The 17,292-nt window shown below is 39.8% G+C and overlaps 1 protein-coding gene across 1 annotated transcript in view; it reads right to left on the bottom strand.

The window, feature by feature from the left end:
• The window catches only part of Pcyt1b (phosphate cytidylyltransferase 1B, choline), a 92,087-nt gene extending 84,676 nt beyond the window's left edge, over window positions 1-7,411 (bottom strand). The window contains exon 1 of the mRNA XM_021153167.2: window positions 7,099-7,411. Within this exon, the coding sequence (XP_021008826.1) occupies window positions 7,099-7,125 (27 nt within the window). The 5' untranslated portion in view covers window positions 7,126-7,411. The remainder of the gene's footprint in view (window positions 1-7,098) is intronic.
• Between the last annotated feature and the right edge of the window lie 9,881 nt (window positions 7,412-17,292).

Here is a 17,292-nt window from a genome sequence, read left to right on the forward strand (position 1 = left end):
AGATGCACCAGAAGAGGGTGTCAGATCTCATTACGGATGGTTGTGAGCCACCATGTGGTTTCTGGGATTTGAACTCAGGACCTTCGGAAGAGCAGTTGGTGCTCTTAACCACTGAGCCATCTCTCCAGCCCAAGAGAGTTATCTTAAACTAAATTGGTAAGATATAGTTTTATGACCCTGAAAATTGCCATTGAATGGCTTGATGAGGCCAAGACCACTGTAAAAGCCAGGGAATAAAATTCAAAAGTCTTATCTAGTGATCCTGTAACTCAGAATATTTTGGAAGTATCTTAAGCTGTCATTCCAGTTAGAATTAAACAAAACCAGAAACTGTAGACAATGTAGGTGTGCTTGCCTAATGAAAATAAGACAAGGCAGAACACTGAGCACTGCCCTAATCAAAGCATGTCCTTTTCCATTTCAATAAATGATTAATGTATATACTTATGGTTTTCAAAATGAGGCTCCATTATAACCATTTTAATTTTCAATGAACTGAAATAGTATATGTCCTTATACAGGGTAAGACATCTACTGTAATGCCTAGTGATTGCAACTCTCTCCAACTTTGTACAATGGAAAAAACACTAGAAAACGTAGGTGGACATCATGAATGATTTGTGTGATCATTTTAAGAAAATCCTTCAAGCTTGGAATGATGGTGCATCATGCACCCTAGAATTTGGGATGTTGAGATTGGAGGACTGACAGTTTGAGGCCAGCCTGAGCCACCTAAGAAGAAACTGTCAAAACCAAACCAAACCAAACCAAACCAAAAAAATACCTTCAGTTGCCACTCTAGACCAAGCACTCGCGCGCATACAAATCTTATTATCTTATTCCTTTCTCTCAGAGGCTGGTCTAGCTTCCACCCTCTGGGAAAGGTGAGCAAGAGTTGTAAAAGCATAAGTCTCCCCTCTGTAGTAGCCATAAGCTTTCAGTCATTATACTCCTATGGTAAGTTGTAGACTCACACAGGATTTGAGGAGAGCCTTGTAAACAACAATCCCAGTGTCTTTGTTATTGGTGCTAATGTTAACATCAATCAAGTTAGTCATTACAGTCTAGTTGAAGTTGGTCTACTTGACATTAAACCATTTCTCAAAGGCTGGGTTGTAACAAATTCTTTTTCATGAATGATCTAGAGATGACTCTAGATGGAGAAACTTCAGAGTCTTTGTGGGCAAGAAAATATCCAGGATAAACAGCAATTTAGAGGTATTTTGTTTATTCAACAAAAATTGCAGCTGGGCAGTGATGACACATGCCTTTAATTCCAGGGCTCAGAAAGCAGAGTCGAATGAATCTTTGTGAGTTCAAGGCTAGCCTGGTCTACAGAATGAGTTCCATGACAGCCAGGGCTGTTAAATAGAGAAACCCTGTCTTGAAAACAAAACAAAAATAACTAACTAAATAATAATTTTTAAAAAATTGCTTTGGTGGCGTACACCTTTAATCCCAGCACTTGGGTAGGCAGAGGCAGGCAGATTTCTGAGTTTGAGGCCAGCCTGGTCTACAGAGTGAGTTCCAGAACAGCCAGAGCTACACAGAGAAACCCTGTCTCGAAAAACAAAAAAAAAAAAAAACAAAAAACAAACAAACAAAAAAAGAAAATGCTAAGTATTACTAGGAGCCATGATTCCAGGTGAAAGTCTCCACTTTCAAGAATATGTAGAACAAACACTTAACACTTAGAGATGGATTTGGAGTTTGGAGATACATAGCTCAGTGGTAGAGAGAATGGTTCAAGGCCCCAAGTTCAATCTCTATAATCCTTTTCCAAAAAAACTAAGATTGATTTTTTCCAGTAAATTTGTTGTTGTTTTTTTTAAACTCTATTTTATTTATTTATTTTTGGTTTTTCGAGACAGGGTTTCTCTGTATAGCCCTGGCTGTCCTGGAACTCACTTTGTGTAAATATGGTTTTAAAAAAAACTCTAATCATACTGTTTTTTATTTCAACAGAAATTATTTAAATTCTTCCATATTTTTCTTTTCATTTATTTGTGCATGTGTTGTGCGTGTATGTATGTATGTATGTATGTTATACAGAGGCCAGAGAAAGATATTAGGTATCTTCTTTTATTGCTCTCTACCTTATTTTTTCCCCTCACTGAACCTGAAGTTCACTATTTTGCCAGGCTAATTGGCTAGTAAACTCCTGGGATTAGAGATCAGGTCCCATTGCTTTCTTAGCAATTTTTTTTATTCCACTGAGGTATTTCTCTTATGCGTTTTTATTCATGACTTAAATAAATGTTACTAAAAAAAAAAAAACAGATTTGAAATTGATATAGTTTTCTTTGTCCCAGACCATGCTTGGCAAGTTTTGGAGTTCCTTCCTTCCTTGTATGTGTCTATGCATGTAGAACACGTGAGTCTGTCTTTTTGTGTGTGTACACACATGTGAAAGAGAATTTGTCATTTGTAGAAAAACAAAGAAAATCCTTTCTGCTGTAGTTTTGAGACAAGCTCTTGCTGTTGCTGCACAGACTAGTCTTAAACTCCTGTCTGTCCTCCAACTCATGACAATACTCCTGCCTCAACCTCTCAAGTATGGGGATTATAGGCATGCTGCATCATGCTTGGCTCAAAGAGAACTTTAAGCTGTTCTGATACCCAAGGCAAGATTGAACTAAAAAAAAAAAAATGTAGTTTCACACTTATAAGGCCTCGTTATTAAAATGAAACAAAATTAATTTTATGCCAATTTGTTGTTTTCTTTATCTTTTGATGTTTTAGAGCTAGCTCCATGCCCTTCAGAATAGAAAAACAAAATGAAAGAAATAATAAGTCTCTTATCCCCCCAGCCCCCCCGTAGTTCTCAATGTTAGGAAACACGGAAAACCCCTATTTGGTCATAAGGCTAAAACTCCTGCTCCAAGTCTTTTTGCCTGATCACTGGGTCATTTCAGTGAACAGGGAGTCTTTACAGAATTTGGACCCACTAAGGCTTGCCTTGGGGAATCACAGTGGGTGAGGTATGGTGAAAAGTTACTATACTCTATAGAGAGTCAACTTCTGCTCCACCTGTCAATATTCAGAGGAAGAAGAAGTAGCATCCAGGCACTCTATGGCAGTGATCCTCTTTCTGCTAATTGAGATAAAAGGCTGTGTGACCTGTAGAACAGTCTACCATAGTGTCCAAAGGACACATGGCTGGCTGTGTTGTGTTAGCAGATGGGTGTGCAAATACATACTGCTCCTGTAATATACAGGGATTACAGAAAGATGGGAGGAAAGAAGGCCCAATGGTATGTTAGAATAAAAAGTTAATACCTAAGGCTAGAGAGATGACTCAGGTGGTTAAGAACACTGACTGTTCTTCCGGAGGTGCTGAGTTCAATTCCCAGCAACCACATGGTGACTCACAACTATCTGTAATTGGATGGACACCCTCTTCTGGTGTGTCTGAGGACAGTGATGGTGTACTCACATAAAATTAAAAAAAAAATCTGTAAGAGAAAAAAGTTGTTAACTGCTTTCCTTTTATACACCTTCATTTGTTTTTGAGACAAGGTCTCACTATGTATCCCTGGCTGGACTTAGAATTCCTTATGTAGACCAGCCTAGCCTTGAACTCACAGTGCTAGGATTTAGGTGTATGCCACTACATTTGAATTTCCCCTTAGGTGGCTTTTAAAATTTTTCAGTCATCTAAAAGTTCTAAATCTGGCAGATTGTAAAAAGTTCAATGATGGCCAGGCATGGTGGCGCGCGTCTTTAATCCCAGCACTTGGGAGGCAGAGGCAGGCAGATTTCTGAGTTCGAGGCCAGCCTGGTCTACAGAGTGAGTTCCAGAACAGCCAGGGCTACACAGAGAAACCCTGTCTCGAATAAATACAAAACAAAACAAAAAGTTCAACGGCTTTCAGATAAAGCATAAATATTTGGTACACATTAAATTGTTTCTACTAATTTCTTTGTCTCATTTTATGGACTGTGAGCTATACAGTTTCTTTAGGGAAAAAGAAGAAGCAACAGATAATATTCTTTGAGTTTACTGATAGGTGGAGGAGTTAGTTTCATAGGAGAGTAGGGGTGCATGGGAGGACATGCTCACAATACATTATTTATTTACATGAATATGTCCTTATGGAATCTAGTATAATGAATATATGCCAAGAAATATATGCCCTCTGTTTGATTCCCTAGCATAGAAAATGTGTGTCACGCACATGCACACACACACACATACACACACATATACACACACACAACCAAACAACTAAGAACTAAGTGCTGCTTTCTGAACAAAACATCTTGAAGTTCTTTATTCTCTGCTATCTAGTTCTTTCTTCTAAAGGAGTCAGCCAATTTACTTTTCATATCACATCCTCCCTCTCCCTCCCCAAATGCCCAGAAGTTAGTTCTTTCTCATAACATAGGAAGGCCTTATCCTGCTACAAAGACTGGTACCAAAAACGAAGCAAACACGAGGTAGTTTTCTATTTGATTCATAGATTCTGTTTGGAAAATCAGAGGTCACCTGAGAAAGTGGGATCTTGAAAGACCTGTCCCTCAATTGACAGGCTGTTATCTAACCCCTGTGTTGTGAAAGGCTGTGTGCTAGAGCCATAGGAACACCCTTCTAGGGTTTTGTGGGATACAAAGGAAGAAGTAAGGGTTTTGGAAGGGGTTCTTGAACTGGTCAAGATATCAGCGCAGAAGTATTTTTTGCCACCAACTTACTCTATGTTCCAAGTGAAGAGAACAAAATCAGTAGCATAAAATGATCTACATAGAATTTAGAAACAGCAAGAGGGTGGCTAGGAATAAGTAGGCTAACCACATTATTCTCTACAAGGGCACCTTAGGGGATCCCTATTTTAATGAATAAATAAAAATGATGTGTAATTATCATATCAATTGCTTGCAACTAAGTGAGTGCTTCTGGAGTTATTTGATGGTGCTTAAAAATCTTTGGTCTCTGAAGTGCATTTAACAGTCTCCTTGACTCTTATCTATATTATTAATTTGCAGATCAAAGTTAACTTGGCACTATGCAAATGAGGAGACTTCAAATGAATGAGATTTTAATGTAAATTTTAAAATCCATATTACTTGTAACAGAACTGAAACATATTTTCAGAACATGGCTCAACATACCTAAAAGAAATATAGTGTTTAAAGCCTTACTATTCAATAGAACTTTCTATGATTGTGGCATGTTCTATAATTGCATTGTTCAAATAAAGGTAGTCTCATGAGCTATATGTAAGCCCCTGAGCACTTGAGGTATGGATGGTGCAGCTGAGAAATTGAATTTTGGTTTATATTTAATTGTAATTATTTTAAATTTAGATAGCTAGAATTGGAGAGATGGCTTACGGGTTAAGAGGCAGCACCTATTACTCTTGCAGAAGGCCTCTGTTTGGTTCCCAGCACCTATATGGTGGCTCACAACCATCTTCCAGGGGAACTGATGCCTGTTCTGACCTATGTGGGGTTCTGCATGCATGTGATATACATGCGTACATACATACATACATTCAAGTATATACATATGCACATAAAATTCAATAAATTTAAATAATTTTGTGTAGCTAGTAGCTGACTTCCTTGTTTGATAGGATAGTTTTTTTGTTTGGTTGTTTTTTGTTTTTTCTGAGACAGGGTTTCTCTGTGTAACCCCGGCTGTCCTGGAACTCACTTTGTAGTCTAGACTGGCATCGAACTCAGAGATTTGCCTGTCCCTGCTTCCTGAGTGCTAAGGTTGAGGAGTGCGCCACTTCCACCTGGCCTTTTAAAAACTGGGTCCTAGGATTCAGTTCTTCCTTTACTATCTTGGACAATTTACACAACTTCTAGGAGCTTCAGTTTTCGCACTTAAAAGTGAGGGTTATAAATATACCTCTGAAGTGGGTAAGATCCTCCGTGGTGAGGCATACATGTAGTACCAACTCTTGGAAGGCAGGTACCAGGGAATTGTGAGTTTGAGGCCACCTAGGTTACACAGTGAAATTCAGCCCAACTTGAGCTATTAGTAAGACTTATCCCTGCTGGGCAGTGGTGGCGCACGCCTTTAATCCCAGCTCTTGGGAGGCAGAGGCAGGCGGATTTCTGAGTTTGATGCCAGCCTGGTTTACAGAGTGAGGTCCAGGACAGCCAGAGCTACACAGAGAAACCCTGTCTCGAAAAAAACCAAAAAATAAATCAATTAAATAAACAAATAAAATTTTTTATAAAAAGGATCATAATCTTATGACATTTCCACTAGAAAAAAAGCTAGCACTTTAGATGATAATGAAGATTTTGTTAAACTATTTTTCTACTATCCCCAGGTTTTCTAGGTATTCTTTTTTGCCTTGAACTACCTATATTTTCTCATACTGGTTTGACTTTTTAAAAAATTATAATTTTTAAAATTAATGAATTATATCCCAAATGCTGCCCCCTCCTGAGGAGTTCCTCCTCTGCCCTTCTCTGAGATAGCAGCCGTGCCATATCCCCCACTCTGGGGGCATCAAGTCTCTATAGGATTAGGTGGTGCATCCTCTCCTACTGAGGTCAGACAAGACAGCTCTCTGCTATATATGTGCATGCGCTGGAGGGGGGAGCTCAGAGCTGCTCTTTGGTTGGTGATTCAGTCGCTGGGAGCTCCAGGTTCAGGGAATCTGTATTTTGGGCTTGAATTTTGGGCTTGAACCCAGAGCTTTACTTACCTATGTTAAGTATACACTCCACACTCAGCTACAAGCCCAGTTCCCAACTTGATTTTTTAATGAGTTTTTTTTTTTTCTGTTAACTCAGGCTGACCTTGAATCTATAATCCTCCTGCCTCAGTCGCCTAAATGCCGGGATTAACAGCATGAGCGAGCCACCTCCATTACAATCTCACTGAGCATTTCTAGAAAACAAGTTTGTTCCTGTTGTCTAAAATCCATCCAAGGACCTTACAAAACATTCTGAGGAAAGAGAACCACTAAACACATTACTTCTCCTTTTAAAAATTTACTTCAGGATGGAAAGGCTATTACTTTCATTTTCAGTGTGAGTGTGACACACGTCTGTCACACTCTCACGCACAGGAATTTACTTTTCCACCAATTTTGATATCTAAAGGAGCAGAAAGGAAGAGGAAAGCTTTGGCATTACCTTGCGTGAGAATTCATCCTTGTCCATGCTGCATTTCTGGTGTACCACAAGGTTTGGCCCCAACTTTCTTTCGTCTCTAAGGTCTTCTCCCTTTACAAGTTCTTTTGAGTCACAGGGAGAAGTTTAGTGGCTCTAGATGTATGGGAGAGACAATTGGTTTAAAAAGTTCAAGGCAGCTTGATATGCCCAGGGCTGACAGATAAGATCCAAAGGACTAGGAGTGTCTGGTTTATTGGATAAGCAGAGATTCAAGCTGTCCAGTTCCTTTGCTTTATTTGATTTTCTACAAGTGTCCTCTTGTCCCCTCTGGGCTGTTGTTCATTGACAGTTGCTGTGCTCTGTCCGCTCTGATGGCTGTTGTGTGAGGACAGGCAGGTTGTGGTGAAAGCTGAAGTTGTGAAAAAGGCCATTGTTTGATCTACCCTGTTCCTCCCTGGAGCTATGGCAACAAATTCCGTTGGTGAATTAACTATGTCATTGTGTGCTGGCTCGACTGATTATGCTCCTGGAATGACAAACATTTTCTTTCTTTTCCCCAAAGATTAAAAAGAACCAAAAAATCTTGAAATGTGAATATACAACTCAGCAAGAACTCTCTTTAAATAGGAAAATATAGGTGAGAAAATAAAGCATTTACACACACACACACACACACACACACACACATATATATATATATATATATATATTTAATTGACTCTAATAATCATTTTATTTTTTGTAAGGAGTGATATCCTTACCAGTGATGTGTTTATAAAAAGATAGAGGGAAGGGATATGCTCTATGGAGGTGTAGTGAGGTGTGGGGGAAGGAGGTGCCTCTGCAGGTCCATGCTGAGGTATCCCTTCCCCCTGAGGGACCAGCCACATACAATATAGTGTAGAATATTGTTTATTAAGAGCATGAGGAGGGGAGTTAAGAGGGTCGTAGAGGCAGATAAAGAGGGAGAGAGAGAGAGAGAGAGAGAGAGAGAGAGAGAGAGAGAGAGAGAGAGAGAGAGAGAAGAGGAGTAGAGAAGAGGCATGTGGAAGAGGGGGAGGGGAGGAAATAGGGCGAGAGGGGGAAGGGAAAGCAAGAGCAAGAGATAGCAAGAGAGCAAGGAAGGGGCAAGCAGCCCCTTTTATAGTGAGTTGGTCTACCTGGCTGTTGCCAGGTAACTGTGGGGTAGAGCTTAGACTGAATGCTAACAACCAGTATAGAAGTAAGCACTGTTGATAATGAATTTGTGCATTTTAGCAATGTGAAGTCTTCCTAATTTGTGTTAAGGTAACCCTGCCTCATCTCCCCCACCCCCACTCCCACCCCCAATACTACATCGAAAGAATTCTAAAGACATATGTGCTTGGGCTTGCTAGAGATACAGGTTCTGTTAAGATCTGGTTGTACCAAAGTGCTACTGGAATTTTGGCTGCTAACTTTTACCTCTCTCAATTCAGGATGAACATAGTTATTCTGAGTAAGCCTTGGCTAAGATAATGCTGTCCTCAGTTCCAGCCCAGCAGGAAAGCTCTCAGAAGCTGTCCCTATAGTCTAATGTCTGGAACGGTACTCCTGCTGGATCTGTTAAAGGATCCTCTAAAGCCTTTCTGTCCATGAGTTCATCCTGTAACTGCTCTGGGTACCATGCTAGTTGTCAGTTTGCCTTCTTAGTATCACAAGTGGGCAGAGGATCTTCTGAATCATGGCTATGGGCTTCATATTGAAGGGTCTTCCTTTGACTCTCATTCTCTGAGAAGCCCATGAGTCAAGAGGATGGAGTACATATCTAGAGACCCATCCCCTTTCTAAAACACTCTGGAAGCCGGGCGTGGTGGTGCTCGCCTGTAATCCCAGCACAGGCAGAGGCAGGCGGATTTCTGAGTTCGAGGCCAGCCTGGTCTACAGAGTGATTTCCAGGACATCCAGGGCTACACAGAGAAACCCTGTCTCGAAAAACAAAAACAAAACAAAACCAAAAAAAAAAAAAAAAACCACTCTGGAGTTATCTGCCCATGTGTCCTGAACTTCTAGTCTCTTCCTTAGGGTCAGGTTAGGTAAACACTGCTGCTGCAGAATGGCACATGTCTAGACACAAGGGGGTGGGTGAAGAGACTAAACAAGAAGGCTGAATAAGAGCCAGAGGTTTGGTCTAGTTCCATCCCTGGTGTAGACAGAGAAGGAGCTTTGGCTTCTCATCTCACCTTTCCAACAAGCCTTTGGCCTCCTACCTTATTTATAAGGTGAATTTGTCAAGGTATGATGATGGTTATATATAATAGTGTACACATACACCATGTATAAGATCTAACTTTTTTTTTTTTTTTTTAGTTTTTTTTTTTTTTTTCGAGACAGGGTTTCTCTGTATAGCCCTGGCTGTCCTGGCACTCACTTTGTAGACCAGGCTGGCCTCGAACTCAGAAATCCGCCTGCCTCTGCCTCCCGAGTGCTGGGATTAAAGGCGTGCGCCACCACGCCCGGCTAAGATCTAACTTTTAAATGCATAGGCTTATGATACATGGGCCTCCACTTTATGCTCTTGCCCTGACTCCATAAAGTTTAGAGGCAGGCCTGGCTAGAAGTATTCTAAATCATCTAAATCATTGTGAAAAGGAGTGAGTTGGCATTTTCTTATAATTTTAACTATAGTTAACTATAGGTAGTAGGTCGATTTCATCACCTCTGAATATATGTACAATACTATTTCCAAATCTAAATAACCAAGAGCTAGATTCTGTACTAAAGTGCACTGATTTACTCTATACCTAACATAGTTTTTGGCATACAGTAGGTCGTTTTATTTATTTATTGCTGTGAGGAGAGATCTGACCCTGGGCCTGTACATACTAGGTAAGCTATCAATGAACAATACCCTCAGCTCCATAGGAGTTGCTTTAAAGAATGATTATAAAATGAATAAAAGAGTCTCTGCAGCATTTTGTAAACTGACTCTCATCATTTGCCATGTGTTCAGCAGCTAATAAGGCTGTAGAAAATTGTTTGTGACTTTATCTGAGGCTGCTTTGGGGATCTTGGCTCCTAGAGAAACCAAGGAACAAATGAGGAAATAGGAGCTTGCTTGGTCTTGGGGGCTAGTAGTTACCCATGACTCCCTATCTTTTTCATCTCCTGATATTCTAGAATTATCGATTAACAGGTGTACAAAGTCTAACTAGAATCAGTTTCCATCCATGATGTAATGATCTATCCAAGTGCAAGAGTAGGCTATATTTGTTTCCATTGGATTTTTTTATTATGTATTTTCCTCAATTACATTTCCAATGCTATCCCAAAAGTCCCCCATACCCCCCACTTCCCTACCCACCCATTCCCATTCTTTTGGCCCTGGCATTCCCCTGTATTGGGGCATATAAAGTTTGCAAGTCCAATGGGCCTCTCTTTCCAGTGATGGCCGACTAGGCCATCTTTCGATACATATGCAGCTAGAGACAAGAGCTCCGGGGTACTGGTTAGTTCATCATGTTGTTCCACCTATAGGGTTGCAGATCCCTTTAGCTCCGTGGGTACTTTCTCTAGCTTCTCCATTGGGAGTCCTGTGATCCATCCAATAGCTGACAGTGAGCATCCACTTCTGTGTTTGTTTGGCCCCGGCATAGTTTTCCATTGGATTTTTAAATGTCAGTTTTTAAAAGCAAATTAAGATTTATTTATTTTATGAAAATGAGTATTTTGCCTGCACATATAATATCTTTGAAGTAATAATGACTATGAACTTTGCAAGGAACAATAATGTAACAGACACAAAGCATGAATCTGAGAAACTCAGAAGACACCATCAATACCCAAACCAGACCAGGAAACACCTGCAGGAATATCCCGTTCCAATGCTGAAAATCCGATTTTGTCTGGTTGGTTGGTTTTGTTTTGAGATGGCATTTCAGGTAGCCCAGGTTATCCTTGAGCTTCCTTACATATAGACTTCTAGCCTCAGCCTCCTTATGAGTTGGTCAGCTCCACCATGCCTGGCCAGAATAAAAATCTTGAGGACAGATTGAAAAACTTTAGTTGCAGAAGAACAACGACTGGAATTATAGTCCACTTATTAGAAACCATTTGAGAAAAATAGTCTTTAAACTGTTGAAAGAAAAGGCCTTCCAACAAGAGTTCTTCTGTAGCTCAGAAAGTTAACTGCCCTGAGGGAAGGAACAAGAACAACCTGTGGAATTTTAGAAAATGAGTCTTTTTAAAAATATTTATTTATTTATTTATTTATTTATTTATTTATTTATTTATTATATGTAAGTATAGTGTAGTTGTCTTCAGACACCCCAGAAGAGGGCATCAGATCTCATTACAGATGGTTGTGAGCCACCATGTGGTTGCTGGGATTTGAACTCAGGACCTTCGGAAGAGCAGTTAGTGCTCTTAATCATTGAGCTATCTCTCCAGTCCTAGAAAATAATTCTTTTCACTGCTTAGAATGGTGCATTAAAAAAAAAGATAAGCTTCCCTTTGTTTTCCTTCTCCTCTTTCTTTCTATTCTTTCTTTTCTGTTTTGTTGAGACAGGGTTTCACTATGTACTCCTAGTCATCCTGGAACTTGCTCTATAGACCAGACCAGGCTGGCCTTGAACTCAGAAATCCGCCTGCCTCTGCCTTCTGAGCACTGGGACTAAAGGTGTGTGCTACCATCTTTGAATGTTTTCTTTCTTTTTTTAAGTCTCTTTCTCTTTTTTTCCATTTATTGAAATAGATTTTTTCCTCACATAATATGTCCTGATTATGGTTTTCCCTACCTCTATTCCTCCCAGTTCTTCACCACCTCCCCTCCTATCCAGATCTACCCCCTTTATGTCCCTCATTAGAAAACAAACAGGATTCTGAAGGTTAATAATAAAATAAAACACAGTAAAACAAAACAAAACAAAAAAAGCTAACACATTGGAATAGGACAAAAAAAGCAGAAGGAAAAGAGTCCAAGAAAAGGCACAAGAAACAGATGAGACTCAGAGACCTGGTCATTTGCCCAATCAGGAACTCTAGAAAAACACTAAACTGGAGGCCATAATAGCATATGGGAAGGTTAGTTAGGATAAAAAGAGAGAGGAAAATATAAAATTAAATTTATGTTAAAATAAAGAATAAGATAAAATTAAAAAGGAAAAGGAAGCTCTCAGATGTGACATTATGAGACAAGGAACCTCCAAAGATGCCACTGAGTTTATCCTCTGTAGGTTATCTCTTGTTGGGCATGTAGTCTACCCTTAAAGAGTAGCTTGTGTTCCCAGTGAGGATTCCTTGGAGGAAACTAAATTTTCATTTGGAAGTGCAATTGGAGATCACTTCTGGGTTAAGGATGGGGACATGTGCCCACTTTTCCTTTCAGCTCTTGTAGCCCATCCGGTATGGACCAGTGCAGCTCATATGTGAGGATCATATAGTTTTAGGAGGCTTTGTTTTCTCTGTGTCCTCATTCTCCTTGCCTCTTACATTTTTCCCACCTTCTTGTCTCCAGGGTTCCCTGAGACCTGAGCAGAGGAATTTGGTGGAGATATCCCATAGAGGGCTGAGTGTCCCAAGGTCTCTCGCTCTTTGCATAATGTCTGCCTTTGGGTCTCTGTATCTGTTCTCATCTGCTGCAGAAGGAAACCTCTCTTAAGATGGCTGAGCAAGGCACTCATCTGTGCATATAACAGAATGTCACCAGGAGTCATTTTATTGCTGCATTTCTTTTTTTAGAAAAGTGGTATCTGATTTCACTGTAGGACCCTAAACAATCTAGTCTCAGGTTCTTAGTCACCCCAGCAGTGTCAGGAATGGGTTCCATTTTGTGGGCCTTATTTAAGTCACATCAGATTTTTTTTTCTTGCCACTGTTGACTTAGCATATCTCACAGGCAGGACACCATTGTAGATCAAAAGGTTTGTGGCTGGGTTGTTGTTTTTGTTGTTCCTTTGGTCATAGGCAGAATACCTTTCTGTGCCAAAGATGCTAACAAGTAGAGAGGGCTATATGCTGGCATCAGCTTGACTTCCTTGTGTTCCATGAATTGTGTAGGTGTTGTCTTCAGCAATGCTGTCTTGCTGCCAGTTTGTGGAAAGTAACATATGCCATCCCAGTCCCCTCTATCCATTAATAAATATCTATTCTATTTCCCTTTCCTAGTGAGAGTTATCTGTTCCCTACCCTACTTACTCCCTTACTCTATAGCTAACCTCTGTAGTTCTAAAAATTATAGCTTGTTTTCATTGACTTAACATCTAAAATCCACATATAAGCAAATACATATCATGTTTGTCTTTCTAAGTCTGAGTTTCCTCACTCAGAATGATTTTTTTCTAGTTCCATTCATTCACCTTCAGATTTCATGATGTTGTCTTTAACAGCTGAGCACAATTTTGTTATTCATTCTTCTGTTGAGGGACTTCTAGGTTGTTTGCGATTCCTGGCTATTATAAATGGAGCATCAGTGAACACGAAAGTCCTGAGTACAATGTTGAGAAACAAATGTACCAACAGTAGTTATATGGTAGTGTTTTGTTAGATCACTGCCTCTCCCAAACTTTGTGCTAGGCTGTGCACAGTGAATTGACCCATTTTTTAAATTTTAGCAGGTGTTTACTTTCCATGAGTTTGTAAGCCTTCTGTTGTTACTTCTGCTGTTGGTGGCACCCAGCATTAATCTGTGCTGGTCTGATAGGATGCAGGGAGCTATTTCAGTTTTCTTGTATCTGTCAAGACTTCCTTTGTGTCCGAGTATGTGGTCAATTTTGGAGAAAGTTCCATGACATGCATCGAAGAAGGTGCATTCCTTTGATTGGGTGAAATGTTCTATAAATATCTGTTAGGTCCATTTGGTTTCTAACATCAGTTAGCGCCAGCATTTCATAGCTCACTTTTTGTCTTGGTGACCTGTCTATTGATATTGGGGTATTAAAGTCTCCCACTACAACTGTCTGAGGGTCAATCAATATGTGATTAAATTTTAGTAGTGTTTCATTTACAGACTTAGGTGTCCTTGTGTTTGCTGTGTAGATGTTAAAAAATTGCAATGTCTTCTTGGTGGATTTTTCCTTTGGTGAGTATGCAGTGTCCTTTTCTCTTTTCTGATTAGTTTTGGTTTGAAGTCTATTTTGTCAGTTACTAAATTGTCTATACCAGCTTGCTTCTTAGGTCCATTTGCTTGGGATATATTTTTCATCCTTTTACCCTGAGTTGATGTCTATCCTTGATGTTAAGGTATGTATGTGTCTTGGGTGTAGAAGAAGGACGGGTCCTGTTTACAGATCCAATCATTTTTAGTCTGCTTTCTTTTTATTGGGGAATTGTGATCCTTGTTATTGAGAGTTATCAGTGAGCGCTGTTTTGTTATTCCTGTTACTTTGTTGTGATATCTTGGGCATTCTCCCCTGTTTTTATTTGCTGGTCTGAGATTATTTATTGTGTCTTCTTAAGTGTGGTTAACCTTTTTCAGGTTAGAAATTTCTTCTTCTTCTTCTTCTTCTTCTTCTTCTTCTTCTTCTTCTTCTTCTTCTTCTTCTTCTTCTTCTTCTTTTTCTTCTTCTTCTTCTTTTTGAGACAAGGTTTCCCTGTATAGTCCTGGCTGTCCTGGAACTCACTCTGTAGACCAGGCTGGCCTCAAACTCAGAAATCCACCTGCCTCTGCCTCCCAAGTGAAAACTCAGAAATCCACCTGCCTCTGCCTCTCAAGTGCTGGGATTAAAGGCATGTGCCACCACTGCCTAGCTGGGTTTTCTTTATTGATTCTATTTCCACTTTCAGACCTTGAACTATTTTATTCATTCCTTCATTTGTTTGTGTTTTCATAGATTTCTTTAAGGTATTTTTTTCATCTCTTCTATCATATTCATAGAGGCTATTTTCAGATCTTTGTCCTGTGCTTAAGCTATATTCCAGTTCTCAGGGCCTTCTGTGGTAGAGTTGCTGGGTTCTCTTGGAGACATATTATTGTGTTGTTATGCTGGTGTCTTGGCATCTGAATCTGGGAAGACTGTAGTTCTAGGTGCTGATATGTGATCTTGCCTTAGTTGGGTGAGTGCTTTGTTCCTTGGTTTATGTTTCCCTATCTTAGGAGAGTATGGTGACTGTGTGTTGCCTGGTAGGAAATTCTTCTGGGATCCTGATAGGTGTTGTCACTTGGGGCTCCAGGTAAAATGTGTCTCTAGGTATTGAGAGCTGACACTTAGGAATGGGGATGGAGCCGGGCGGTGGTGGCGCACGCCTTTAATCCCAGCACTTGGGAGGCAGAGGCAGGCGGATTTCTGAGTTCGAGGCCAGCCTGGTCTACAAAGTGAGTTCCAGGACAGCCAGGGCTATACAGAGAAACCCTGTCTGGAAAAACCAAAAAAAAAAAAAAAAAAAAAAGGAATGGGGATGGGCTAGAAGGGGGGACTCAGGGGATCAACAGGAGGAAGAAATATAGGAGGTGCCACCAGAATCTGCTTAGTCCCCTAGCAATAGGGGAAGAGAGTGAGAAGAGGTGGTCTACTGTAGAGTTGGGGGCTGCGATAATTTGATGTATTGTCAGGCAAGGAAGCTGGGAGGGGAAGATCTGTGTGATCCATGGGAAATGGGGGCAGAGGGGGATGGGAGGCTGCTGTAGGTGGTCTGCTGCAGAAGGGCTGGGAATAAGATCAGGGAAATGGATTTGGAAGAGCCAAAAGGGGTGAAGATCTGAGGTTAGCTTAATTGCCTCCCTGCCAGAGAAAACATTTGTTTTCCTTTCTGTTATTGTGGATATTTAATAATACTTTGTGTGTGTGTGTGTGTGTGTGTGTGTGTGTGTGTGTGTGTGTGTTTAAAGCTTAGTTGTCTGAATTTTTTATTTTGAGTTTATAATCTTTTGTGTAACTTTGAAATAATGATATAACAAAAGTGTTATGTCAGCTATCAAATTTTTTTCATTATTTTTAATACTCTTTAAATCCTGTCCATCTATTTCATATCAAAACGAGACCCTTAGTGATTTTTAAAATTTTCATCATTTTAGATAATTACCATATTTAAATGATTATTCTCTTGTAGGAAATTAAATGCTGCTTACAATGCTTTCTTGTTTTTTTTTTCTTTTATATATGGCATTCAAATAACTTCTTCTTTGTGTGTGTGTGTGTGTGTATTTTCAACACAGGGTTTCTCTGTATAGCCCTGGCTGTCCTGGAACTCACTTTGTAGACCAGGCTGGCCTTGAACTCAGAAATCCACCTGCCTCTGCCTCCCAAGTGCTAGGATTAAAGGCTTGCACCACCACCACCCTCAAATAACTTCTTATTATATGAATGGTCTTCAAAAAATACATCTGCAAAAGCACAAAAAAAGCAATAAAGACTCTTTCAGACAAATAAAAACATAAAGAAATTCATCACCAGCATACTCCTATAAGAAATGTTAACAGAATTTGGACAGAGGGAAAATAGGGTAATTCAGAAATTTGGATGTGCATGAAAAAAAAAAAGCATCAGATAAGAAACAAATTAAGGTAAAATACATTTTTCTTCTTTTTTTTCCCACCCTTTGTTGACCTAAAACAATCATTTAAAGCAACATAGTGACTACTTACTGACTGGTTATAGCATAAGGATAAGTGAAATGAATGGCAACAATCTACAAAGGAATGAGGAGATGGGAACACTGGCTTAAAGGTACCTGGCATTTGGCCTGATGAATGGCTTATCAGCTAAAGGTGCTTGCTGCTGAGTCTGGTGACCTTTATTCCCTGGGATCTGCATGGGGAAAGAAGAGAAACTATTTTCTGAATTGTTCTCTGACCTCCATATGCATGGCATGGTGTGTTCACGCACACATATGTGCACATGTACAGACACAATAAATAAATAAAATCATATCTCAAATATTTTTATTAATTCTTTGCAAATCTAATACAACTTTTATTATATTTTAATCACATTCACTCTCTCCTCCCATCTTTAATGCCTTCCATATCCATCCCATTTCTTAAACTTCCCAAAATAATGTAATAAAATGATGATAAATATTCTATTAACTTTTTGAGATTTTTGTTTGTTTGTTTGTTTTTCGAGACAGTGTTTTTCTGTATAGCCCTGGCTGTCCCAGAACTCACTTTGTAGACCAGGCTGGCCTCAAACTCAGAAATCTGCCTGCCTCTGCCTCCTGAGTGCTGGGATTAAAGGCATGTGCCACCACACCCGGCTAACTTTTTGAGAATTTTATACAATGTATTTTAATCATACTCATCCCCAACTTCTCCCCTTAACT

This window comes from Mus caroli, unplaced genomic scaffold (genome assembly GCF_978045245.1).
Source record: "Mus caroli unplaced genomic scaffold, Mus_caroli_1 scaffold_5, whole genome shotgun sequence".
Taxonomy (NCBI): Eukaryota; Metazoa; Chordata; class Mammalia; order Rodentia; family Muridae; genus Mus; species Mus caroli.